Source organism: Molossus molossus, unplaced genomic scaffold (genome assembly GCF_014108415.1).
Source record: "Molossus molossus isolate mMolMol1 unplaced genomic scaffold, mMolMol1.p scaffold_m16_p_9, whole genome shotgun sequence".
Lineage (NCBI taxonomy): Eukaryota > Metazoa > Chordata > Mammalia > Chiroptera > Molossidae > Molossus > Molossus molossus.
In genome coordinates, this window is record NW_023425403.1 from 50,453,138 (window position 1) to 50,480,379 (window position 27,242).

General features: G+C 35.2%; 1 protein-coding gene across 7 annotated transcripts in view; it reads left to right on the forward strand.

Moving 5' to 3' along the window:
* Positions 1-27,242, forward strand: part of PCCA (propionyl-CoA carboxylase subunit alpha) — a 429,374-nt gene that overhangs the window by 161,522 nt on the left and 240,610 nt on the right. For 6 of the 7 annotated variants that reach the window (XM_036250623.1, XM_036250627.1, XM_036250628.1 and 3 more), the window contains 2 exons: positions 5,261-5,297; positions 23,297-23,375. In XM_036250623.1, the coding sequence (XP_036106516.1) occupies positions 5,261-5,297; positions 23,297-23,375 (116 nt within the window). Of the gene's footprint in view, positions 1-5,260; positions 5,298-16,656; positions 16,676-23,296; positions 23,376-27,242 lie in introns of those variants that run through there. The other variant, XM_036250630.1, reaches the window with a different exon arrangement.

Sequence of the window (27,242 nt, forward strand, 5' to 3'; positions counted from 1 at the left end):
ATGTCCTCAGGGAGGGATAAAAGAAAATAAATAAATAAATAAATAAATAAATAAATAAATAAATAAATAAAACACATTTATTAAAAAAAATATATATATGCTAAAATTTTTCAAAATGCAGACAGAGTGAGCTCATTTACTTACTCGTAGACTGAAGTTCAGTCTTTTTAATGTGGCCCGTGAGGCCTGCTTAACTCTATGTAGGCTCATTCTTCAGGCCCCAGCCATGCTGTGTTCCATCCTACTTTCATTCATTAGACCTCCTTTCAAAGTCACTACTATGTCTGAGATCTGGAACTTTGTTTTTGTATTTAGAGATACCCTGTTGTCACAAGCCTTATTCACTTCTATATAACATGCACCTCAATAATGATTGTTTAGTTGCCGTGCAGTCATATTTAAGGTCTGTCTTTTCCACTAGACTGTAAAGTACAGGAGGGCTGGGAGGGTACCTTTCTTTTTCCCTCCTGTGTTTTCAGGTCCTAGTATGTGGCATATAGTAATACGAGTTGGTTTGGTGAAAGGAAGTGGAAGAGAAGGGAGTTTCTGGCTGGGCCTAGTAGGACGTGTAAAGGCTGGGGGAATGCCCGGGCTTTGTGGTGGGGAGTAAAGTGCAAGGTAGATAGCAACTGGGGATGAAACTGGTGGCACAGGCAGACAGGATCAAGTATTTAAACCAGGGTAAGGAGTTTAAATTTGGTTCTAAGGCAGTGAGGAGCCAGGAAAAGTTTAAGCTGATTTTGGGAATACTAGTTTGTTTTGGTAACATTTATTAGATAATTTGGATAACACATTCAAGTGTGATTGATTTAAATTATGAAAGTAGTATGAAATTTTGATCTTTATTCTGAAAAATGTTAATGTGTATCTAAGGGTATACAAGGATAAATAAAAGTTCCCCTCTTTCCCCAACTCTCAATCCTACTTTTGAGTAGTAACTCAAGCTGAGTTTTATGTATGTGCCCATACAAAAGCTTTTATGAGCATCCAAATGTGTTTTTCTGACTTAATGTAGATAAGGTAAGGTCATACTATATGTATTACCGGTAACTTGCTTTCCCTTCCACAATTCATACTATATTTTGCATATTTTTATAGTTATTTTCATTTATTTACTTATTTATTTTTAAATTCTTTTTTTCTTTATTGACTTTTAGAGAGAGAGGAAGGAGAGGGAGAGAGAGATAGAAACATCAATAAGAGAGAACATCGATTGGCCGCCTCCTGCATGCCTCCCTCTGGGGATCAGGCCTCAACCTGGGCATGTGCCTTGACTGGGAATCGAACCAGTGACCTCTTAGTGCAGGGTTGATGCTCAACCACTGAGCCACACCAGCCAGGCTTTTTTTCTTTTAATAACAAAATTTATTCTTCAGTTATGCATTCGCAAGTTGATTAATGTGGTTCTGCTTTTTTAAAATTTTAGTTTTTAATTGCAGTTTTCATTCAATATTACTTTGTATTAGTTTCAGGTGTACAGCATAGTGGTTATATAATCATATACATTACAAAGTGATTCCCCCAATAAATCTAGTACTCACTTGGCATCATACATAGTTATTACAATATCAACTATATTTCCTATGCTGTACTTTATGTCCCTGTATTTTGTAACTATCATTGTACTTCTTCTTTAAAAAAATTTTTTTTAATTGATTTTAGAGAGGGAGGAAGGGAGGAGAGAGAGAGAGGAACATTGATGAGCGAGAACATTGATTGGCCACCTCCTGCACACCCCTCACTGAGGATTGGACCCACAACCCGGGCATGTGCCCTGACCAGGAATCAGTGACTTCTTGGTGCATGGGTTGATGCTCAATCACTGAGCCACACCAGCCAGGCTTTTCTGTACTTCTTAATCCCTTATAGAGTTATCTTTTTAAAATCTAAATCTGAGTCATCATTTCCCTGTATAGTTGGAATTCTGTACCAAATCCCGTTAGTCCCTGCCAGAGTAGGCCATGCCTCTACCCGTTTTATCCTGCCACTTCCTTACTGTGCTTCAGTTTTGCCATGGGTCTTTTTTGATTTCTAGAACATATTGAGTGCCTTGATAATCGAGGGTTTTTGTATGCATTGTTCCTTTTGTCTAGGCTCTTTTCTTTCTGATCTTGTTTTTGTAGGAGTGCAGAATTTATTATCTTCAGGTTTTAATTGAATTTTCCATTGGAAGAACACTTTCTGAGCAGTTTATATAAAAGTTTCTCCCTCTCACTCTCTCCCTTAGTACTGTTTCCACGTAACATTTATTTCAATTCTCAATTAATTTGTTTACTTTCTTTTTCTCTCATTAGGCTATAAGTTTCACAAGGGCAACAACTATTTCATGTAGTATTGCCCAGTAAATATTTATTGAGTTAATGAGTAAATGGATAGATAAGAATGTGTGGATCAATCTCATTCTTTTAAAGGCTATGCAATATTCCACTTTATATATTTACTAAATATGGTACCAGACCTTTTAAGTTTTTTTTCTGATTTTCTTTTCTAATCAGAACACTACTAACAAAATGAAAATAATAAATGTTTGCGTATCTCTGTGTATGTATGAGTGTATATACAGGACAACTTACTAAAAATGAAACTGCTGGATTGAAAGATATATATCCTCAAACTTTTGATAAATACTGATAATTTCTTATAAAAACAATTGCACCATTTTATTCCATCAGTAGTGAGAGTGGTGCTAGTTTACCTTCAGGTTATCACTGCTGGTTATTATCAAATCGGCAGAGGGAAAGTGCTGTCTCATTGTTTCAATTTGTATGTCTAAATTTATGACTAAAGTTGAACAAATTTTATATATTATCCTTTTAGATTTTACTTTATGTAAACTTCATATTTAATTATTTGCTCACATTGCCTGATGATTTTTGGTTTTCTTGTTGATTTAAAATTTTTATTAAAAAAATATTTTCTGCCTATAGCCTTATAGGGAGGTTATACTGTGTGATGTCAGTTAGTGCCACTGAATTTAGAGCTGCATAAGAGAGCTTTTTGTCTCTTTAAAAGTAGTTTTATATTGTCTGATAATAAAACTAAATGTGCTGAAGAACATATTGGAGCTGAGTGTATTTAATAGTTTATTGTTGAAACTGATAATAGTTTTTTAATGTCCAGTCTATAATATGTCCTCAATAAAATATTTTGGGATGAATGAATGACAAGTGAAAAATCAATTTTTAAAGCAGTGTGATTTCACTTGGAGTTTCATTGATTAGAATTTGCTTTTTATAGTAAGAAAACTTAAGCATACTGATTAGTTGAAAGACAAGATTATTTTGTGGCAGTTTATAGAAGTGTTGGATTTGTGGCAGTTAAAGAATTCTTAGAAGTTTTGCTTTGTATAAACATATCTATATATACACATTCATAATATGTGTATATATAAATAATGATAAAATATAACTAATGAATTCTAGGACTTATCTTTTAACATCTGCCCGTTAGTTCTCTCAAGGTAACAAACGTTTTAGACAGCAGTTTATTTTCTCTCAGAATATCTTTTGCCAGTACACTATTACAATTTTGAGAGAAAAGACATGTTAAAAGTTTCCTCCTCAGCTTCTTATAACCCAGTCCCGGCAGCCAGCACTCTTCCTGCATTTTGTTCTCGAGGCACTAATTGTCCACATTTGGCAGGTTTAACACTTCCTGACAGAGAGGCTATTAAGGGGAAGTATTCTCCAATAACTGTCACTGGCTTGAACAAAGAACCTTCAAACTCAATGTGTGGAAACCACTAACATTCTTAAATGACCCTTTTCATGGATTTTTATCCCTTTAAGTTAAAATTTGGAGAATGTAGAGTCAGCGAAAACAGCAAGGTGTAATAAAGCAGTAAACCTTGATTTTTTTTGGGGGGGGGGGGGGGAGTAGAGTGGGAGGTATAGATTTATCTCTGACTTGAAACAATTGTTATTTGGAAAATCTCATTAGCAGATGTGACTGCTCGGAGTAAAAAAAAAAAAGACTTAAAACTGATGTCGCTTTCAGGACTGCTTTGAACTTAACAAGCACCTATTTGTGGAGCAGACTGGCTAATGAAAGGAAATTAAATTTTTCTGACAACTTCCCCTGCCAACCTCCTTATTCAGGGGATGTTATTAGGTACTGAAGACTTTTAAGGAAGATTTTTTTTATTAGACATAAATGAACCAGTTATAAACATCCCCTGCTCCCCCTTTTGGGGAAGGATTCTGACTTGGTTACTCTACATTTTTAAAGTGTTTGCTTAAAAGCTTTTAAAAATGCCTTCCCTTTAATATTTTTAAGTTATTTTCTAAAAAATTCAGGCATCTTATGTGCTAGTGCTTTCAAAACATTACTGTTATTCATTGTGATTGCTAGTTTATGTCACTGAATTATAAAAAAAAAGTTAAATTCACTAGAAGGCTTGCATTTAACACCTTCTTTTCAGCTTTCTCTTTGTTGTTAGATGGGGAAATGTTTCAAGTGTGTCCTATGTGAAGCATATTCGGTGAGAGTCCATGATCAGTGAAATGATTTAGATTCAAGGGAAGTTTTTGTTTTTTTCGGTGGCATTGGTTGATATTTAGCAATAACTAATCCTTACATTCATAAACTCCTACTTTGACTGTTTTGGAATGCATTTTCTTTTTTTCGCTTTTTGGAAGTTTCTTCCCCCCACTGGTTGGTTTGTTGAATTTAAGGTTTTAAAGATAAAATGTTGAAAAAAATGTGAAATAAAAAGAAGAAAGAAAAAGTAATGGATATATCGGAAAGATTTTTTGGGGGAGAACAATTGACAATTCCTATAGATATTGGGAATTTACTTTTTTATTTCTGGAAAATCTATTGAGCTTCTCCCAAACAATAGAGAATCAACTCCCCCTGCTGACAGAATCTAGGAAAACATGACATATAAATAGAGGGACAGAAACAAGCTGGCTGTGGACAAGCTTTAATGATCTGATTTATGATTTAGTATTGATTGTAAACATCTAAATTCTGCCATTAAATTCCAGCAACTGCACCAAATCATTTGGCGATTCTGGTAGTGCTTCCTGCCGGCTCATTTCAAATTGCTTTGAGTTTCTTACTATAATAGTGATGAGGTAGAATTTACATTCCACTTATGGTATTAATTTTACATTTCTCTGAATGAAAAGAGTTAGAAGGTTGTAAAATTGAACATTAAATGAATCAGAGGAGACAGTAGTGCAATATATGACTGCCCTGAAGACATTGTGCAATGGCTGATGGGATTAATGTTGGGTCTCATTTCCTGCTTTTACAGGATGCAGATGAAGCTGTCAGAATTGCAAGGGAAATTGGTAAGTTCTTAAATTAACCTTGGTAGGGTTTCTATGTCTTTTAGCAGATATGGTTGAGTAAGTATATAATAAGAAATTCCCATAGAGCAAATAATATTTTAATAGTTTAGATTTCTGATAAGTTGTCGCTCTGAAAGAATTTATCTGCCGAATTACCATATTCTATTATTAAAGTGAATATAAAGAGTAATTTGTCCTTAATTATAGCTCTTTTATATGATGAAATCACTGGCTAATTAAAGAATTAATTGTCTTAAGAATTCTTGAGATTGAATGTAATGTAAATTTATATGTATGTAGTTGAATGCAACTTATTAAAATTAAGAACATATATGATTAAAATGAATATATCATATTTGACAAAGCTCTTCAAGTTTTTGCCGTTCCTAAGATATTAAATATCTACAATGTTGCTAGGAAAGAGAAAATAGAATGTGAGTAGTTAGAACTGAGTATTCTAAATTGGAGTAAAAGATAAACCGAAGCACATTTTAATGACTGTTTTGGCATAATTGTTCCAGGCAAAGTGTTTCTCAACTCTGTATTTTCAAAAATATTCCTGGAGCCCTGGCCGGTTTGGCTTAGTGGTTGGAGCATCAGCCTGCAGACCAGAAAGTCCCGGGTTCGGTTCCTGCTAGGGGCATGTACCAAAAAAAAAAAAAAAAAATTTCTGGAGCTCATGACAACTATTTTATTTTCACTATCTGTTAATTAAGAAAATGTGTGAGGGTACACTGTTAAGGATTAGCAAGGCTATGAAATAACTTTACAGCTTTGTTAATCAAATTAGTATTTGTTTGTGCTTGATAGATATTGTAGATATGCGAGAAATTAGACAACACTGGGTAGTCAAGAATTCACAACATCTTCTTAGCTTTTCTACACTGATAGGGCCAAGCTTTTTAGCCTCTCATATGAACCTTTAGTTCTGTTTTATCATTTAGATCGATCAGTTAGAATTACTTTGTTCATTTGGAGAGCATTTGATTTGGCAAAGTTTATATAGTTGTGATTTGTAGAAATATCTTCTTGGTCTGAAAGTGACCACTTTTATTAGTAAATATATTCTTTTCAATAGGAACAGGCAAATTTAGCAGTTCTTCAGTGATCTAAAAAGATATCTGTCCTTGTTTCTAGTTGGGTCTGGAAAATTATTTGGGTTTGGCTCATATTGTGTTTTGTTGTTAGTTTGTTTTGAAAACATTTATCTTAATAATATAGGTCCTGGATTTAAGGCTAGGCCCTAGAAAATCCTATTTACTTTTCACTAATCATTTCTCCAGGCTCATCAACATTTTCAAATAGCTTTTCAGTATTTCACAGGAAGATTTGCTAGATTGGTGAAGAAGTTGGACTACATGGAACTGATTTGTGGTTTATTTTTTTAGAAAATCAAATGCTTTTCTCTGTGGTTTGAAATCACTGGCATTCCTCATAGCCTACCTGCTTGCTTTTGAGGACTTTCCTAAAATAATTTCATTTTATTCTGTTGTAGACTTTTTTAGTTCAAAAGTTGTCTTTCTAATTCTAATTTATATACTATTGTTACTATCTACACAATAGGCTATAATAATACTATTATCAGAATAGTATCTACATAAAAGGGCAATAGTTGGAGGAATTTCAAGAAATAAAAAGGGTTGAGAAGAAAATCTTGAATTACGTTGGCGTGCCATATTTTGAACTCTTGAGCATTTCCTTTGTATAAACAGCAGGCTGCAGATTGCTTTGCTTGCTTTCATGTCTTGTCTTCTACTTTTAAAAAATAATCTTCTGTGACCTTTTAAAATAACCAGTGAGTCATGTTGGGACTCTGACCAGTTCTCATCCCTTGGTTTTCCTCCCTTACTATGTTAATGCTGTGCTTTACCCGCCTTTCGCCTTTCAGTTTCTCACTACTGAGGTTACCCAATCCAATCTCAGGCTCTTTTCTTTATATTTGGGCTCATCCTTTATGACTCCTTTCCTATCTCCTAATTTTTTCCCAATTACTCCTTTACATTTGTAAAATAAATGATTGCAATCATGGTTATTGAGTATAAGGGTGCTAGTGTTTTGCATATACTGAAAGAAAGAGAAGCCATAAAATTTGAAGTAAAATAAAACATAATAAAGAACCAGGGTCATCAGCTTTATAAAGCTTTTGGAATTTCCCTAAATCACCACGGAAACCTCCCATAAAACCTTTTTTCCTCAATTGTCAGCTTTCAAAATAAATGAAATTGCATATTATTGAAGTCTCTTGGTTTTCTGTACTGTTTGATGATTCATCAGTTTTGTTTTATACTAATTTCATTGAGATATATCACATTTTAACTACATCATGATTTCAATGAGCCTTTGTGAGTTCATCTAAGAGTTGAACTGAACATTGCTTCCATGGGAAAATATGTTCCTACTTCTAAACAAGTTGTGATTGTCCTTGTGGCTTAGTTGCTCATAGATTTCTCTACTTTACTTCTTTCTGTGTTACATGGTGAAAATGAAATTGATCATCTTTTGTGTGGTCCCCTCCTCTCTGATGTCTTTACTTCTCTTCTGGAAACTGGAATCTATTCCGCCAAAGGAGGAAACTAACTGCATTGAGCATTGATGAATTAGGTGTCTTTTACATAATAGTAGCTCTTGTTTATGGAGCATTCTTTCCCTGTCCAGGCACTTTGTGAATGTTATTTCTAATGCTAATTCTTGGGTTAATTATTTTCATTTACATTTAAGTAACTAAGGATTAGAAATGGTAAGTAATTTGCTCAAGGTCACAGAACTACTGAGTGGTGGGCCTGCTTTAAATGTAGGTTCATTTAGCTCTAAAAACCATGGATTTTTCATTATACTTTGGCTAAACTAATAGGATTAAAGGATGATAGCTAAAACATGAGTCACCACTTTGTTTAAAATACTGTAAAGCACTTAAGCATGTTATATGTGGAATTAAAGACACAGACAGTCTCTTATCATTGACTGGGTGAGAGACAGTTAAGACTTAATATGTTACTTCCAAGTACTTGTGTTTTAGTCTTTCTTTTCTTTCTCATTCTCTCTCCTGATTTTTTCCCCCTTTGACCTCTCTAAATTTAAAGATACAGGGCTCTTGATCCTCAGTTTATCTTTAACCCCAGAGATAGACAACAGAAACAAGTGAGCTTGATTTGCATTAAAGTTTGATCTTTTTACTGATTAAGTTTGATCAAAGGTCCTTAATATAATTAAGCCAAAATTGATTCTTAAAAGGAAAAGAAATTATAAATCTCAAACCTGTCTTTTAATAACTTCCAGATTATTCTTATTCTTTTGCTGGTCTTACCTAAAATCACAAATCATGCTCAATTTAAATAAAATTTTTTGATCCTTAGGTCCACCATACTCCAAACCCGCTTCTTCTACATTTCTACGTCTCAATAAATGTCACTTCATTTACTCAGTAACTGAAATCCAAGATCTATCCTGGTGCTTTCCCCCTCTGGCATTCTATTGTCAATCTATCAATAGATACTGTCAGTTCTTCACTCAAAATATCTTGCATATTCACTATCTTTACTACCAACACTCTCCTTCAAACTACCATGGTCCTTGCAGAGACTATAACGATAATTTCTCTACTTTTTAAAAACACTTCAAAGCATTCTTCATATAGCAGTCAGTGTGATATTTTAGAACGCTAAATAATAGAGACACATTTATCTTATTTCACCCTATCCCTGCTTTAAATCCTCCAAAGGCTTTCCATTGCACTTAGATAAAGTAAAAATTCCTTGACTACAAATCACCACCCTTCTCTCTGATCTGATTGTATACTACTCTCTTCCATGCCTGCTATGCTCCAGTCACACTGGTTTTCTGGAACACACCAAATTTCAGGGCCATAAAATAAGAATTTCTTTTTTGGAGGAAGGCAGCCTTGCTGATGTCCTCACATGGATGGCCCATTGCCTCTTGGCTTAAATGTTATGTCTTCAAAGGAAGACCCTCTAATATTGCCACTTAGTCATTCTGTCTTATCCCCATATTCTAAATTTCTGCATAGTATTTATGACTTTTGGATATTTTTCTTGTTTGTTAACTTTCTTATCAATATATTATTTTGAAAAATCTCACCCATATGACATTTTGAAAGAATTTTCCATTGTATGTCTGTATACCCAACACCAGGATTCCACTATTTATCTTTTGCTAGATTTGCTTTACCACTTATCTATTCATTTGTTAATTCATCTTAATATTCGTACATTGCAGATATCATTGTGCATCTCAATAAATACTTCAATATAAATATCATTAACTGAATTCATGTAACTGATACTGTATATGTTTATACAGTAATGTGAATTTATTTTGTCTGTATATGTTTATTTCGATAAATGCATTATCTGTATAATCCAAAACCCCACCAAGATATTGAACATTACTGTCTCCCCAGTTCCCTCATCCTCCTTACAAGTCAGTCCTCACACTCCCTATTCCCCACGTCCAGAGGCAACCTGTTCTAAATTTTTATACTAAAGATTAGACTTTTAAAAATTAAGATAAAACTTAAATACTATAATTTAGCCCTTCAAAATGTACAACGGAATGGTTTTTAGTGTAGTCACAAGGTTGCACAGCTATCACTACTGTCTAATTCCAAAATATTTTCATTACCCCCAAAAGAAACTCTGTATCCATTAGTATTCACTACTTTTCTCCCTAGTTCCTGGCAACCACTAATTTACTTTTTGTCTCTATGGATTTACCTATTCTGGATATTTCATATCAATGGAGTCATACATGTGACCTTTTTTCGTCTACTTTCTTTCACTTAGAGTTATGTTTTCAAAGTTCATCCATGTTTTACCATGTATCAGTACTGCATTCCTTTTTATAACTGGATTTTCTTTGTTTTTTCTTTTTTCCTCGCCAGAGGACATTTTTGCATTTATCTTCAGATAGAGCAGGAGAGAAGGGGGGAAGAGAAAGAGAGAAACATTGATGTGAGAGAGAGACACATTGAGTGGTTGCCACCCACACGATCCCAAACGGGGTGGGGACAAACTGCAACCGAGGTACGTGCCCTTAGCGGGAACCGAACCCAGGACTCTCTGGTCCGTGCACTGACTCTCTAACCACTGAGCCAAACTGGCTAGGGCTATGACTTAATTATATTTTGTGTATGTACATACTACATTTTGTTTATTCATTCACCTGTGGAATGGCATTTGGGCCATTTCCACTTCTAGACTATTGGAAATAGTGTAGCTCTGAAACATGTGTGTACATGTTTTCAATTTTTGGGGGTATATATCTAGTTGGAGAACTGCTGAATTTATATGGTAATTCTATATTTAGCTTTTCGAGGAACCATCAAAGTTTTTTGTTTTTGTTTTTTATACAGCAGCTGAACCATTTTACATTACTACCAGCAATGTATGAGGGTTTCAGTTTTTTCAGATTCTTGCCAATACTTGGTATTTTGTTGCTTTTTAAAATTATTATTTTTATTATGGTTATCCTAGTGTGTGTGAAATGATATCTCACTGTGGCATATATTAGCAGAATGGATAAAAAACATGATCCAACTATATGCTGTCAACAAGAAAATCATTAGATTCAGAGACAGAAATAAATTGAAAGGGAAAGGATGGAAAAAGATATCCCATGAAAGTAGTAACTAAAAGATAGCTGGGCTCTGGCCCGTTTGGCTCAGCGGTTAGAGCGTTGGCCTGCGGTCCTGAAAGACCCGGGTTCGGTTCCCGCTAAGGGCATGTACCTTGGTTGAGGTTTGTCCCTGGCCCTGGTTGGGTCTTGCGGGTGGCAGCCACTCAATATGTCCCTTTCACGTCGATGTTTTTCTTTCTCTCTCCCTCCTACTCTATCTGAACAAAAAAAAAGGAAAAATGTCCTTGGGTGAGGATTAAAAAAATATAATAATAAAAAAAATAGAGCTGCGGTGGCTATACTAATATAAGACAAAATAGGTTTAAAACTGTTGAAAGAGACAAAGAAAAACATTATATACTGATTATTATAAACATATATGTACCAAGCAGCAAAGATAAAAAATATATGAAGTGAACATTGACATAATTGAAAGAAGGAACAGACAGTTCTACAAAATAATTGGAGAATTCAGTATTCCACTTTAGGAATATCCACAGAGAGGATCAATAAGGAAATAGAAATCTTGAACATCACTAAAAACCAATCAGAACTTATAGATATGTATATAGAACATTTTACCCAACAATGGAATACACATTTTTTCCCCCTCAATTAACTATTAAAGGGAAGAGTGAAAAAGTGATTCAGAATTTTTAGAGGAAAGGAGAAAATAATGTCAAACTGGAGAAATATCTCATAAAGTGTGTTCCTTGTATTGCAATGTTCACAGGTCTTAGTTTGATTTGGAAATAACCCTTTGCCTCTTTTATTGAATTATCTTGATGAATTGCTTTTCTCTTAAAATAGTGTAGGAGTCCATGCATTAAATAAATTTTTTTTTTTGCAAGTGATTGTTTTATGTTTATTTAGTTATTATTTTATAGTAAAATTGCTCATGGGTTAGTTTCCTTTAAATTTCTATTACTTACAACAGTGATCATTACCTAGTATAAATTTAGCAACTGGTTATTCAGTGAATGAATTCAAATAGAAATGTATGTGTAAGTATACAAATGAATTAAGTATAATTACACATTTTAAAGTTCTTTCACAATATTTGTAGATAATGATTTGACAATAATTTTCTTACTATTTTTCCCCTTATTCTTCAATTTTGTAATGGAGATACCAGGAAAGAGCAGGAATATTAAGTGTACCATGATAAACTCTCAGCAAATAGATAATTAAAAACAAAATCTAGGATCATTCAAGTAAATGTAGCATGTACTTTTAAATGACTACTGCTGTTCAATTCATTAGACTGGATTGATGGAAGGTTTTTAGGACTCTAAGATTCAAATGTATGAGTCTTTATAGATTTTAGAGAGAAAGGAAGGAGAGGGAGAGAGAGAGAGAAACATCAATGAAAGAGAACATTGATTGGCCACCTCCTGCATACCCCACAATGGGGACCTGGCCCACAACCCAGGTGTGTGCCCTGACCAGGAATCAAACTGGTGATCTTTTGGTGCATGGGTCGATGTTCAACCACTGAGCCACACCAGCAGGCTGTATGAAAGTCTTTTACTGAACCTTATTGCCTTGACACTAAACTATGGTAGGGCATATCTTATTTTTTGCAAGTTAGGCTTTCCTGTATGTTTCTTCTTGATATTAGTCTTCTGATTAATATGTAAGAATTAGCCCTCGCCAGTTTGGCTAAGCGGTTGGAGCCTCGGCCTGCAGTCCAGAGAGACCTGGCTTTGGTTCCCGCTAAGGGCACGTACCTCGGTTGCAGTTTGTCCCTGGCCCTGATTGAGTCGTGTGGGTGGCAACCACTCGAAGTGTCCCTTTCACGTGGATGTTTCTCCCTCTCTCCCCCTCCCCCCTCCCTCTCCCCCTCCCTCTCCCCCTCCCCCTCCTCCTCCCTCTCCCTCTCCCTCTCCCTCTCTCTCTCTCTCTCTCTCTCTCTCTCTCTCTCTTCCTCTCTCTCCTTCCCACTCTATCTGAACAAAAAAATGGAAAAATGTCCTCGGGTGAGGATAAAAAAACAAAAAAACAAAACAAAACAAAAAAAGAATTAGGGTTATGCTTTCTTTTCTACCCTGGCTGTTTTTCTTTGCCTCTCCTTCCTATCTTCCTCTTGGCGTGGTATAACAACAACAACAAAAATTGCTCATGCTTTTTTATATGGAAGAACAAATTTTTAATACTTCAGAGGGATAAAAAGTACTTGGCTAAGCCCTGAAATATTTTATTTCCTCTATTTCATGCTGCTTAGATAATTTTTCACATGTGGTATATGACTCTGTGGCTAAAGATATATGGAAGAAACCTTTGAAAAAATACTTTATTTATACCCTTTTCTCAATCCTATATCCTGTTAATTTATTTGCCAATTTAGTCTTCAGTAGAAGACTAGCATATATTTAATATGCTAAGGAGATTTAAAAAGAAAATGCTTGAGAAAAATTGTGTTGAGGAAAATGGTACTAAAGTGTTTTTTGTGTGAAACCTGTTAAAGAATGAGGTTTTTATTTTGCTGTTTTCCTATTATTTAAGTAATGTGGTCATTTGAGGTCAGAATGATAATTCCTGGGAGATGGGAACATTAGTTCTGTATCCACTTTCTTTTTCTTTGCCACTGTCATTTGGCTATCTACATTTTCTTTTATTACTGCAACATACACATTTGGGTTTAAGCATAATTTCACAAATTTGCTCTCTGTTTTTTACCATATTATATTTTATTCCACTACCTCTCTTTTTTGTTCCTCTCAGTCTATCATCTTTCTCTTGTTTTATTGTTTCTTCTTCTATACCTTTCTTTATTATTCTATTGGAAAAAACTTTTTTATTTTTCAGTGGGAAAAACTCAGCGATAATAAGGATCACCCACAGGTACCTTTCTAAAGAGATTATATATCTTCAGTAGTAGTAGAGATATAAATAATTCATAGTTGGACTACAACACATACATGTTTACATTCTAGTTGCTGGATAATTATAGCCCGAAGATACTGTTGATGTAAATGTGCATCACCTCAATCTTAAATCTGCTAATCCAAAAGGATACTGTTGCCTTTTCCAGAATGTAGTTGGAATCCTACAGTCTGCAGCATTTTCAGATTAACTTCTTTCACTTAGCAAGATGCATTTTAAGGTTTCTCCTCGTCTTTTCTCATTTCTTTTTAGTTGAGTAACATCCCATTGTATGGATATACAACAGTGTGTTTATCCATTCACCTTTTGAAAGATATCTTGGTTGTTTCTAGTTCTTGGTCATTATGAATAAAGATGCTGTAAACATTTGTGTGCAGGTTCTGTGTGGACATAAATTTTTAACTCAATTGGAGTATGACCTCTAGGTCATATGGTAAAACTATATTTGTTTAGCTTTAGGTAAGGTCATTTTACATTTTTACCAGCAGTGAACAGCATTTGATGTCAGTGTTTTGGATACTAGCCATTGTAATAAGGTGTGTAGTATTATTGATTTAATTTGTGTTCCTCTGATGACATATCACATTGAGCATCTTTTCATATGCTCATTTGCCTTCTTGTATCTTATTTGTTGAGATGTCTGTTCAAATCTTTTACTCATTTAAAAACAATTTTTTTTTCCTTTATTGATTTTAGAGAGAGAGGAAGGGAGAGGGAGAGAAAGATAGAAACATCCATGAGAGAGAACATTGATCAGCCATCTCCTGCATGCCCCCGACTGGGCATCGGGCCCACAACCTGGGCATGTGTCCTGACTGGGAATTGAACTGGCCACCTCTTGGTGCATGGGTCAACGCTCAATCACCGAGCCACACTGGCTGGATCTTTTACCCATTTTTAAATTGAATTGTTTGTTTTCTTATTTTGAGTTTTAAGATTCCTGTATATTTTAGATACCAGTTCTTTACCAGGTATGTTTTGCAAATATTTTCTCCTAGTCTATAACTTGTATCTATTCTCTTAAGAGGGTTTTGTATTTCATTTTGCAGAGCAGAAGTGTTTAATTTTAATGAAGTCCACTTTATCAACATTTTTCTTTCATGGATTGCGCTTTTGGTGTTGTATGTAAAAATTTATTGCCAAAACCAAGGTCACCTAGATTTTTCTCCTATTTATTTATCTTTTAGAAAGTCTATTGTTTTGTATTGTATATTTAGGTCTATGATCCACTTTAAGTTAACTTTTGTGAAAGTGTGAGGGCTATCTAGATTCTTTTCTTTTGCATATGGAACTCTAGTTCTATAACACCATTTGTTGAGACTTTCTTTTCTTCAATGCATTGCTTTTGCTCCTTTTTGAAAGATCAGTTGACTATATTTGTGTGGATCTATTTCTGGGCTCTCTATTCCATGGATTAATTTGTCTGTTCTTTTACCAATACCATGCTGGTTTGATTACTGTAGCTTTATAATAAATCTTGAAGTTGGGTAATGCCAGTTTTTTGAATTTGTTATTCTCATTTCATATTGCATTGGCCATTCTGGTGCTTTTTATTTCTCTATGATGTTAAAATTAGTTTGTTGATATCCACAAATAACCTGGATTTTTATTGGAATTGCATTGAATCTATAGATCAAGTTGGGAAAAATTGATATCTTAACAATATTGAATCTTTCTTTCCATGCCCTGGAGTATTTCTCCATTTATTTAGATCTTCCTAAATCTCACTCATTAGAATTTCATAATTTTCCTCATTTAGACACTATTCATATTTTGTTAGATTTATGCATACATATTCTATTTTTTGGTGTTAATGTAAATGATATTGTGGTTTTAGTTTTAAACTTCAAGTTTTCATTGCTGCTATATAGGAATGCAATAAACTTTTATATCCTGTGACTTTGCTATAATCACATTTTAGTTCTAGAAGTTTTATTTTTGGTGGTGGTTGCTGATTCTTTGAGCCCCCCCCCCCCAAACCCCCAGACAGTCATATTACTTGCTAATGACGAGTTTTATTTTTTTTCTTCCCAGTTTGTTTACCTTTCTCTTGTCTTAATGCTTAAGCTAGGATCTGTAGTAGCATGTTGAATAGGAGCGCTAAGAGGGGGCGGGGCATCCTTACTTTTTTTTCTGATCTTAGGGGGAAAGTATCTAGATTCTCACCATTAAGTATGAGGTTAGCTATAGGTTTTTTGTAAATTTTCTTTATGAAGTCTAAGAAATTTCATTTTATTCCTAGTATGCTGAACTCATTGGGTTTTGGATTTTGTCAAATGCTTTTTCTGCATCTGCTTATGTGGTCTTATGGTTTTCCGTGTGTGTCTGTGTGTGTGTATTTTAAATATGTTTTTATTTATTTCAGAGAGAGGAAGGGAGAGGGAGAGAGATAGAAACATCGATGAGAGAGAACATCGATTGGTGCCTCCTGCATGTCCCCACTGGGTATTTGGCCCACAACCTGGGCATGTGCCCTGACCAGGAATTGAACTGGTGACTTCTTGGTGCATGCGTTGATACTCAACTACTGAACCACACCAGCCAGGCTATAGTATTATTTTTAATAGCTGTTTTAAGGTTCTTTATTTGTGAGTTTGTTTTTGTTAAGTATTTTTTATTCTGATACGGATCACATTTTGCCTTTCCACATGTCTCTTAAATTTTGATTGGGTTGTAGACAGTGTGAATGATATATTGTATGTTTGGATTTTGTTATTTTTATTTAAAGGATGTTAAAGTTTTATTTTGTTGGAGAAGTAAATTAATTGATGTTCAGATGAATATCTCTTAAGCTTTTTCTTTTCTTTTAGCTTACTTAGGAGAAGTCTAGCATAACCTTTTGTGGTATTCTGATTCAACAGGTATGTGTTAGGCCATCTTTTTCTCCCATAATTCTATCCTTGAGCTCATAATTTCTATTTTATTATACATCTATGATTCTTTTTTAGTACAATGTAAACACTTAGTGTTTTAGGCAGGAGAGAAAGGTGATTCTAAGTATATTGTTAAAGAATTTCATTGACCACTGGAGTTTGATGGGACCAACTCTAGTGGTGTGGAATTCTGTTAGGTGGCTACTACAGGAGTCCTATGAAGAGATGATGGTAATTTGTATAATTGTGATAATGGCGATAAAAGTAATCATTTCCTAATTACAAACTAAAAGGACATTTTTCATGAAGAAATTTAATGAACACCATCTTAATTAAGTAATCAAACCTAACTTCATCAAGGAAAGGACAAATAGACTTTCTTTTCTCTTAAAAAAATTTTTTTTTTCTTTATTGACTCTGGAAAGGAAGGGAGAGGGAGAGAGAGAGAGAGAAACATCGATGAGAGAACATCGGTTGGCTGCCTCCTGCATGCCCCTCATGGGGATTTGGCTTACACCTGGGCATGTGCCCTTACTGGGAATCAAACCAGCGACCTCTTGGTGCATGGGTCGATGCTCAACCACGGAGCCACACTGGCTGGGCTTTTTTTTCTTTCTATGGCTTTCCTATGTGATGTGTGAATGAGGGTACAAAATCAGCTATGTATTATATTAAAGAAATTTTAAAAAATTCTGAATCTAATAATGAGGAAATAATCAGGTAAATTCAAGTTGTGGAATACTCTATACAACAACCGGCTTGGGTTTAAAAAAAAATCACTTTCATAAAGGACCCCACTCCCCACACAAAACCAAAACCCAAAGGGTAAGTGAATTATTTTCCATTAAAGGAGAGTAAAGAAATAGAACAAATGCAATGCAAAATACTTGATTTCCCTGTAGTTATTATGCACAACTTTAATCTGAGGATTTTCTTCCTGCCTGTGTGGGATTTTACTTCTGTTTGGTGGTTTTGTTTTATCTTCGGAGGTTTCATTATCAGAGCCTGTTCTGTCCACCTAGAGGACTATCCTCTCTGAAATAGCATTTATTTCCTTTTTACTTTGAATTTTTCCTTTAGAAAAAATAAAGGCCTTGCAATTGGTTATAAGTGTTCCCCAGCTTTTTATAAAAGAAAAAAAAAGTCACACTTTTTTTTTTTTTTTTTACTTTTGAGGGATTTCTGATTCACACTATCAAATTAGGAATAGAGCATCTCCCAAGAAATATTCCACTTACCTCTTCCCATCAGTCATTGTATTCTATGACATTTTAATTCAAGAAACTGTAGGAGAAAAGACTACATAAAATTCTTTAGTATATGACTATGACATCATTTAGGTGTCATTTCATCAGCCTTTAAGGTACCAGGTTATGCCTTCATGTATAAAGAGAGTCAAGTTTTGCTTGAGGAGAGAGGTTACTTATTATGTGTCTTGTGGAGCTCAACATGATGCTCTAAGTTGGTAAAAAAAAAAAAAAAAAGAAAAGTTCTTTAGACTGAGAATCCATGACTAAACTGGGAAGCACCTGGGCGCCTAGAAACTCTCTTTGTTTTCTTTCTTTCTTTTTTTAATCCTCACCTGAGGACATTTTTCATTTTTTGTTCAGATAAAGTGGGAGGGAGAGAGAGGAAGAGAGAGAGAGAGAGAAAGAAACATTAACGTGAAAGGGACACATCGAGTGGTTACCTCCCACATGACCCAACTGGGGTCGGGGACAAACTGCAACCGAGCTACATGCCCCTAGCGGGAACTGAACCTGGGTCTCTCTGGACCTCAGGCCAACGCTCTAACTGCTGAGCCAAACTAGCCAGGACTTCCTTTGTTTTTTTATTGCTTATATCCAAACTATCAACTACTCAAGCTGACTTGATTTCTGAAACAAATTTCAAGTCTGTCAGTCTCTTTCTCTATTTCTGCCAGCCAAGTCCAGGTCACAGCTCTCTGTCTCGGACCACTGCACAAGCTTCCTAATCAGTCTTCCTCTCCCCACCTTTGCCCTTTCACAATTTATACATTGTAAAGCAGCCAAAATGATTTTTAAAAACACTACATTAGCCCTGGCTGGTTTGGCTCAGCAGTTACAGCGTCAGCCCATAGACCAGAGGACCTGAGTTCAGTTTCCGCTCAGGGCACAGGGCACGTCACTCAGTTGCGGTTTGGTTTGTCCCCAGCCCGGTTGGGGTATTACTTTGGTACTAATTTTTTGCTACAAAGTACTTAGTAGATTGAGTGAGTGGCAACTACTCACTGTGTTTCTCTCACATGGATGTTTCTTCCCACCCCCCCCCATCTGAAGATAAATGCAAAAATGTCCTCCGGTGAGGATAAAAAACCCCACAAAAAACGACAACACTACATTTGTTCACTGCCCTGACCTGTGTAGCCTGTCTAACTTGTTCCTTCTGGAGAAATATTCCTCCCTGGTTGATTTTCAGAGGACTAGCTCTAGCTTGTCATTCAGGCCTCAGTGTAAATATCAGTTTTCTTGGAGAAGTCTTTCTAAGTAAAAGTAACCCTAATCACTCTCAGTCATATTCCTTTGTTTTTATCACAGCACTTATCACCCACCGCCTTTCATGTTACATATATATTAATATATGTGCATGTATAATATATATGTATATTTAGGTGCATGAATATGAATATCTATTTTTCCAGTAGATAGTCAGTGCCATGAGAGCAGATTAGCTTTCTGAATTGTTCACTTTGTATCCCCCAGAGCCAGATAAGTGTTTGGCACATAGTATTTATTCAGCAAATATTTTTAAATTGATGAATAAAATTTAATGGTAGAGTTAGAAGGAGGATTGTTGCTTTATGGTAGAAAATAAGACATGCTGATGATTGGGAGGACAGGAAGTTAGAGATGTCTTGTCCTGTAGTTAAACCTGTCCTTGAAGGTTTGAGTACGTAAAAGTAGGAACAGTAACCTTTATTACTTTGGTACTAATTTTTTGCTACAAAGTACTTAGTAGATTTCTTTTTGGAAGCACCGTTCTGAAGGAAATAAGGAAGGGAGCATGTTGGAGTTGGAGTGTTAGTAGAAGAGTACACACAAACTCTGGGTCTGGGAGGGCAAGGTCAGGTGGGAGTAGGCATTCAGTGAGAGGACGGTAAAGGTGAAGAAAAACTTGCAAACAGCACTAGGACCTGTGTTTTATTTACAGTGTGTTTTTTAAAGCAATCTTTTCATATCAGGAGATTTGTCTCCTTTTAAATACCTTAGAGAATTTTGGTTTGTTATGATAAGGAAGGTTGTTCTGTTTCAAACATGTCAACTGAAGAATATACAATTAAAGAAATGGATTATAGACAAAAGCTGAACACAGGAATAAGTACTCCAATAGATATATTTTTTAAATATGACAGAACATTACTGGATATTTCATATCCAGTCCAGGTAAAGTGAGGGGTAGCATTAGCCATTAACTTGATCGTTTCTGATTTTTCCAGGAATGTCAGTTTTTGACTGAATCTTTTTTTCCCCTTTTCCTCTGGATCTTGGCACCCCATTACCCTAATTAGAGCTGCAGAGACACTATATGAAAGTAGGGATGAGGGACTGGGCTTTGTTTTATATTCTTTAACATCACCTACATGGAATATTCTTTTCCGTCTTCAGATGGCTGGCTTTGTTTCTCCGTGGCATGGGAACAGCATAAGAATATGCATTGTCTGAAATTTAATGACTTATTTGGCATAAGAAATTGAATAGAAAAGCCTTACTTTTGTATGATTTTCAATTATAGCTCAAAAACTAGATTAAGTTAGTGACTATAATTCACCAACTTCTCCCAGTTTCATTCCTCTTTCCCAATTGTTTCATATTTGGCTTGTTAGATTTTTGACAGGGGATCTTGCCTGGATTATATGTATTTATAGTCAAATGCCACATTGCCTCTTTTGGGAGGAACCATATTGTAATTGTTTTATTATATATTGCTCTATTGCTTAATAATTTCTCACCTTTCCTGAGCACATAATAATTTCCTATTGAGCCCTGGCCGGTTTGGCTCAGTGGTTAGAGCGTCGGCCTGCGGTCCAGAGAGACCTGGGTTCGGTTCCCGCTAAGGGCACGTACTTTGGTTGCAGTTTGTCCCCGGCCCTGGTCGGTCGTGTGGGCGGCAGCCACTCAATGTGTTCCTTTCACGTCGATGTTTCTCTCTCTCTCTCTGTTCCTCTCTCTCCCTCCCACTCTACCTGAATAAAAAAAAAAAGGAAAAATGTCCTCGGGTGAGGATAAAAAAAAAATAATAATAATTTCTTATTGACAAATTATTTTATGTGTGTTTTTTTGTTGTTGTTTTTTGCCCTTTTAAGTTCTCTGTGACCAAGGACAATTTCCCAATGTTATTTTGAACCTCACAAATCACTATATAGTCTAAGCTCCATAGTAAATGACTAAAATGAGATTAATAATGGAATCAGATTAATTACAAATTTTCTAATCCTCAGAGGGAGCTGAAAATAGCAGAGATGTGGGATGTGGGTATCATATTCCTTGTGGTTTCCTGTTTGCACAGATAAATAGTTTTTGATGGTGAATTGATAACATGATATTTTGATGTTATATTAGTGGTATGGATCCATTTGTTTAAAAAAAGACCTTAATTTGTTGTAAAAAGAATCTTTCAGGCATGCCCATTTCTAATTTAGATATTGTTTCTTTATTGCTCAAAAACAAGACTAAATTTTTTTTTTTTTTTACTGATTTCAATCTAATTCTTTTATGTGATATTTATTATGAGGCTGCAGCATTGAATGAGACAAATATTATTCTTGTCACTCTCATGCAGGATCTGTAGCATGCAAAAGTACCTAGCATACTTGGCCCCTAGTTTATGTTTTCCATTCTCTTCCTCTGTCATCCTATTTCATTTCTTGAACTTGCCCAAATGCTTTCCCCACTTCTGTTTGGTTTCTGCTATTTCTGCCTAAAATGTTGAAATCCTGTTCATCTTTCATAGCCTCTCATATAAATGGCTCTTTTTTAGAATATACTATTTCTAATCCCTTTTCTCTTACCTTCCTAGGATTCTTTTCTCTTCTGAATTTCCAATGATAGATTTATTTGGGTACTTCCTAGAATATGAGGTTCTCAATGTGAAAACAGTATGTTAATCTTCTTCTCACTGCACTTAGCTCTTAAAATGCTACCCCACATAAATCTATCCCATACAAATATAACCAACATCAGAATTTTAAAAATTGAATTAATTATGAAACACTTAGGAAGCAAGTGCCTTTTTAACTAAGTTGAAGTTAAGAGTGGTGTTTTGTGGTTTAGAGGTCAAAGGTCTATGATCTTTGGCCATCTTGTCCCTTTCTCTCTAAGATCTTATAGCTAGAGTTCAGTGCTTTTAGAGCATCACAGGCCAGGAAGAGTCCTTTAAAGGCTCACTACTAACCTCTTCTAACCTCTCCTTTCTTCAGACACAATCCTAAATAAGTGGCCTCAGACATGAGTATCTCCACCTTGTTTTTTGTTTGTTTTTTAATCCTCACCCGAGGACATTTTTTCAATTTTTTTGTTCAGATAGAGTGGGAGGGAGGGAGGGAGGAAGGGAAGAGAGAGAGAGAGAGAGAGAGAGAGAGAAACATTGATGTGAAAGGGACATATTGAGTGGCTGCCACCCGCACTACCCAACCAGGACCGGGGACAAACTGCAACTGAAGTACATGCCCTTAGCGGGAACTGAACCCAGGTCTATCTTGACTGCAGGCCAACGCTTTCACCGCTGAGCCAAACCGGCCAGGGCTGCACCTTGTTTTTTTAGAAAGCCTCTAAACAAAACTTTACAGCTTTTCTGATAAATTGTTATAGATGGTTTATGCTGTGAGAAATTTTACTTTGTGATAACTAAATATTAAATCTTGCTAACTATCAACAATTTTATGATTTTATTTTCTCTTATAAAACTATACCTGGAAATGTCCTTTGTTTTGGGCCTTATATTGTATTTTAGTAATTCCCACTAGTTTAGGCTTTCCCTGTTAAATGAATGGAGGTAGGGCAATAGCTTCTCCACTGATGTCAGCAAGTTATAGAATTTATGCTCCAGCCCATAATATAATAGTCAGGGCTTTATTTTTTCCAAAACCATCATGTCAATTCTTGCTGGTAAAAGCTACAGGGGTTTCCTGTGACTTTTGAGATAAAAATACCTCAAGTACCTATAAACCATTACTTTTGAAACAAGGGAATTTAGTTTGTTATGCATGCAAACAGCAGTTTTAAGGAATCGTGTGTGTGTTTTCTTAATGCTATATAAGTTGCTTAGTATATCATTGCTTGGTTTATACTATATTTATTCCCATTTTTGGAATCCATTGTCAAATAATTTATGGGTTTTTTTTAGCTTTTTATTTAATTACTGGGGAAATGTTATATTTATTGATAGTATTTCCTTTTTTAAATGAACACACTCATATTAAAAATATATACAAGATCATTATACTGGTGTTATTTTTCTGACTCTAAAGAAAGGAACTTTTAAATAAATTAGTTATTGTCTTCTGCGTTATTGAACATGTGGTCAGTTGTCATGTTCATGCATCCAAATGATCAAAGTCTGAACTTCTGTCTAATTCTTCCCTGCTGTTAGGCTACCCTGTCATGATCAAGGCCTCAGCAGGTGGTGGTGGGAAAGGCATGCGAATCGCTTGGGATGATGAAGAGACCAGGTGAGATGCTGTCCAAAATATACTTTTGATGAAAATTGCAGTTACTGGAGTTTTATTAAACTGACAAGTAAACAGATATAAAAAACATAATGGAATAATTACAACTACCATCTAAATTTTGCTCTTTTAGGTGGGAAATAATTGAAATTATGCAGAAACTTCCTTATTTATATTTTATGATGATTATCCTATTATGGGAAAGTTTTACTTTATTATGATCCTATTTTGAATGCAATTCTGAGTGCAGTAAAAGATTTAAAGCACATATTAACCGCAGTCATAATTTCATTTACTTATTACTCAGTATGCACTTGTTTTCATTTCTTTGTCTATATTAAAGTAGTGAACTACTTTGATACTTTTATAGTGTAAAATAGATTTCCTTTTGACTTTATTACTGTATGTCCATTTTGCATTGTACTCTGTTGTAAACTTTTTATTAGTAGTTTCAGAAATTAGAAGTAACTTTTAAAACAAAAATTATAAAGCCCAAAGCATTGGTGGTATCATTGTGATTAAAAAATATTTTTTTGAAAAACTGCCTAGTATGAGCAGGTTTTTGGGGACTTCACATTTGTAGTTTTATTTTCATGTTTGGCACTAAGAGAAATTTATGTCATTTTTTGGAGGGGGTGTAAAAAAATCACTGAATAATTATTGTAAATGTTGCCTTTTCTGCCCTTTCTCTACGCATAAGTAATTTGGTCTTCCAAGTGGTTAATTCTGCTTTCTTCCTTTCTTTCCCTTTTCCATCCCACTCCTCAAAATCTCTTAAAGACAGAAATCTGGAGTAATTGGTATGAAAGTCATCCAACAACCCTAATTTAGAATTAGGTTCTAAAGTGAACAAGGAAGGTAAACATCTCCTCGAGGCAGTATTATACCTTTTAAAATCTTATGGGAGGATACCATGTTACAGACTTACACAGATCACTCTGGTTGCTATCTTGAAATAGACTTAATGGACAGTAGAATCATGAATGCTGAAAACAGGGAAACCAGTTGGGAGGCTGTTGCAATAATCCATGCAAGAAAAATGGTGATGGTGGCTCTCATTAGTGTAATGGTGGAGGTGATGAGAAAAGAGTTTAAATCTCAGAGTAGAGGCAACAGGATATGCTGAATGATTTGATATAGAGGATGAGATTACTCAAGGGTTATTTGCAGGCTCTTTATCCTTTTTTTTCTTACTCTCTTGTTGGTCTTTAGTGTTGATTTATATGCATTAAATGCATATACTGCAACACTGCTTTACTTGAAAATTTCTTGGGAAAAACTGGGAGGGAGGTTAAGGCCAGAGTGAGGGCTTTTATCTTCAAAATTGAAAGAATGCTTAATTAAAGAATGGTCCAATTCTTAGCCTTTCTCTGGAACTCTGTCTTGCTTGATTCCTTTTGATAGTGGGGACTGACCTTTATATTAAGGAGCATTGGTTAACTATGTGAAGTGTTTGAAGTCAGGCTGGCTCATTGGCATGCAGGTATAAGCAAGCATAAGGGGAGGAGGCATATTTAGTTTCATTTTTACCACATAACACACTTTATTTGTCTTTTGTCTTTTGAAGTTCAGATGTTGAAGCTTTCTCTTGTGCTTTATTTGTAACTCTTGTGTACTAAATAGACTTCTCCATGGGTAGCTTGGGCTTCCTCACAATGTGGTGGCCTTGGACTTTTTACACAGAGACCCAGTGGTCCAAGGGCAGTTGTTTCAAATCCAAGTGGAATCTCTTTCACTGTTTATAATCCAGTCTCAGAAGTCACATAGGTTCCCTTCTACCATATTTCTGCCCAAATTTAGGTGGAGGGGAATTAGACTCCACTTCATTGTGAGTGAATGGCAAAATTCTTAGAAGAGCACATGGAATGTCAGATGCCACTGTGACCATCTTTGGAAAAGATAACCTGCTACAACTTCTTTGTAGGAAAGAATGATGTAATAAAGATACTTAACACAAGTTAATGGTTTTGTAAGAGATGTGGATTTTTAAAAAAATGAAAGCAATGTGATTTAAAAAAAATATTTGAATCTTTTTAAAAAATATGTTTTTATTGATTTTTAGATAGAGAGGAAGGGAGAGGGAGAGAGAGATAGAAACATTGATGTGAGAGAGAAACATCGATCAGTTGCCTCCTGCACACCCCCTACTGGGGATTGAGCCCACAACCGGGGCATGTGCCCTGACTGGGAATACAACCAGCAACCTCTTGGTTCATGGGATAACACCACCTGGGCACGACATGGATTTTATGAACTTTAATTTTTTTTTTCTTCTTTTTTCCCCTTTTGTATGCTTGGCATTTATATAGCAATTTCACTGAAATCCTTAGCACTTACTTTTCATTATGCTTCATAGAGTCTTAGATTTCTTATCACTCATTTCTCCAGGACTAGTGTTAGTAACATATTTATTCTTCTATGGTCAGGATTACTCTTTGGTTTCTTGGCAATGAGATTTGCTGTGCTGCTCTTGATTAATGGATTTGAATTTAGAATTCAGTATTTTCAGAAATCACTATATTTATTCACATATTGGGTATCATTTGGTAAATAATTTAACCCTTTCTTGACTGGTAAATGGCATGCAGTCGTCCCTCATTTATCGCAGTTAATCCGTTCCAGACTCTAGCGGTTGCACCTGGGGTGCTTGAATACATAGGCCTACAGTCCATACGTACAGTAATTTTAATTATAATTGTAATACAGGGGTGTATAATTAATTGACTCAGATAACCGAGCGTGCGCTGTATCATTTTCACTGTCTTGATCAACTTTTTAATGAATATATTTGAAAAAATCACGATAGAAACCGAGAAAGTCGAAGTGCGAAGTGGCGAGGGATGACTGTATTGATTTTAAATATACTTATCTAATTAATAAAAGTACACAAACAACCCTGGCCAATTTGGCACAGCAGTTAGCGCGTCAGCCTGCGGTCCAGAGAGACCTGGGTTTGGTTCCCGCTAAGGGCATGTGCCTTGGTTGCAGTTTGTCCCTGGCCCTGGTTGGGGTTGTGCAGGAGGCAGCCACTTGATGTGTCCCTTTCATGTCGATGTTTCTCTCTCTCTCTCTCTCCCACTCTATCTGAACAAAAAATGGAAAAGTGTCCTCGGGTGAGGATAAAAAAAAAAAAGTACATAAACAGATTTTCTACATAAAATTTTACTCTCTTCAACGTGATAAATAAAGCATCTGAAACTTTGTTGAGATTAACAAAAGTATGACACCATTTCATTTCATGATACAGGCTCTTCATTTAAAAAAAGTTGCTCTATATCCTCTGTTAATTTAAAAAAAAATAAAAAACTTGAGAGAGCAGTCCAAAAAACCCCAATATATATATCTTCTATAGTCACCAACTAAATATCATGCTACTTTGCATCTACTCTCTCTTTCTACCCCTCCATATACCCCCCAGAAAAAATAGAAATTGTTTTTGCATCCTCCAGAATAATTTTAGTATTCTTCTGAAGGAAAAATTAGTAGCCATTATTGTATTATTATGTTATTCTAAGGAGTGTCTACCTTTTGTAACATCTTTTCTAAGTTTTTTCAGGGAAGTAGCATCTATGACTTCTTTAAGAATCGTTAGAACATCTGAAAGATTTTAAAAAGAATAGTGTTTCTTGTTATTTCATTATAATCATGGTAATAATCATGAAGGTTATTGAAAGTAAACATATTTAAAATGTTGTGGCATGAATGAAAAATTGATCATGCCTATATTTTGGAATACCCCGCTATACTTCAAGTGCTGAGAAGGCAGTTTTTGTTTTATTTTATTATATTATTATTATTTTTTTTAATTCTCACCTGAGGATATTTTTCTGCTTATCTTCAGACAGAGTGGGAGGGAGAGGAGAGAGGGAA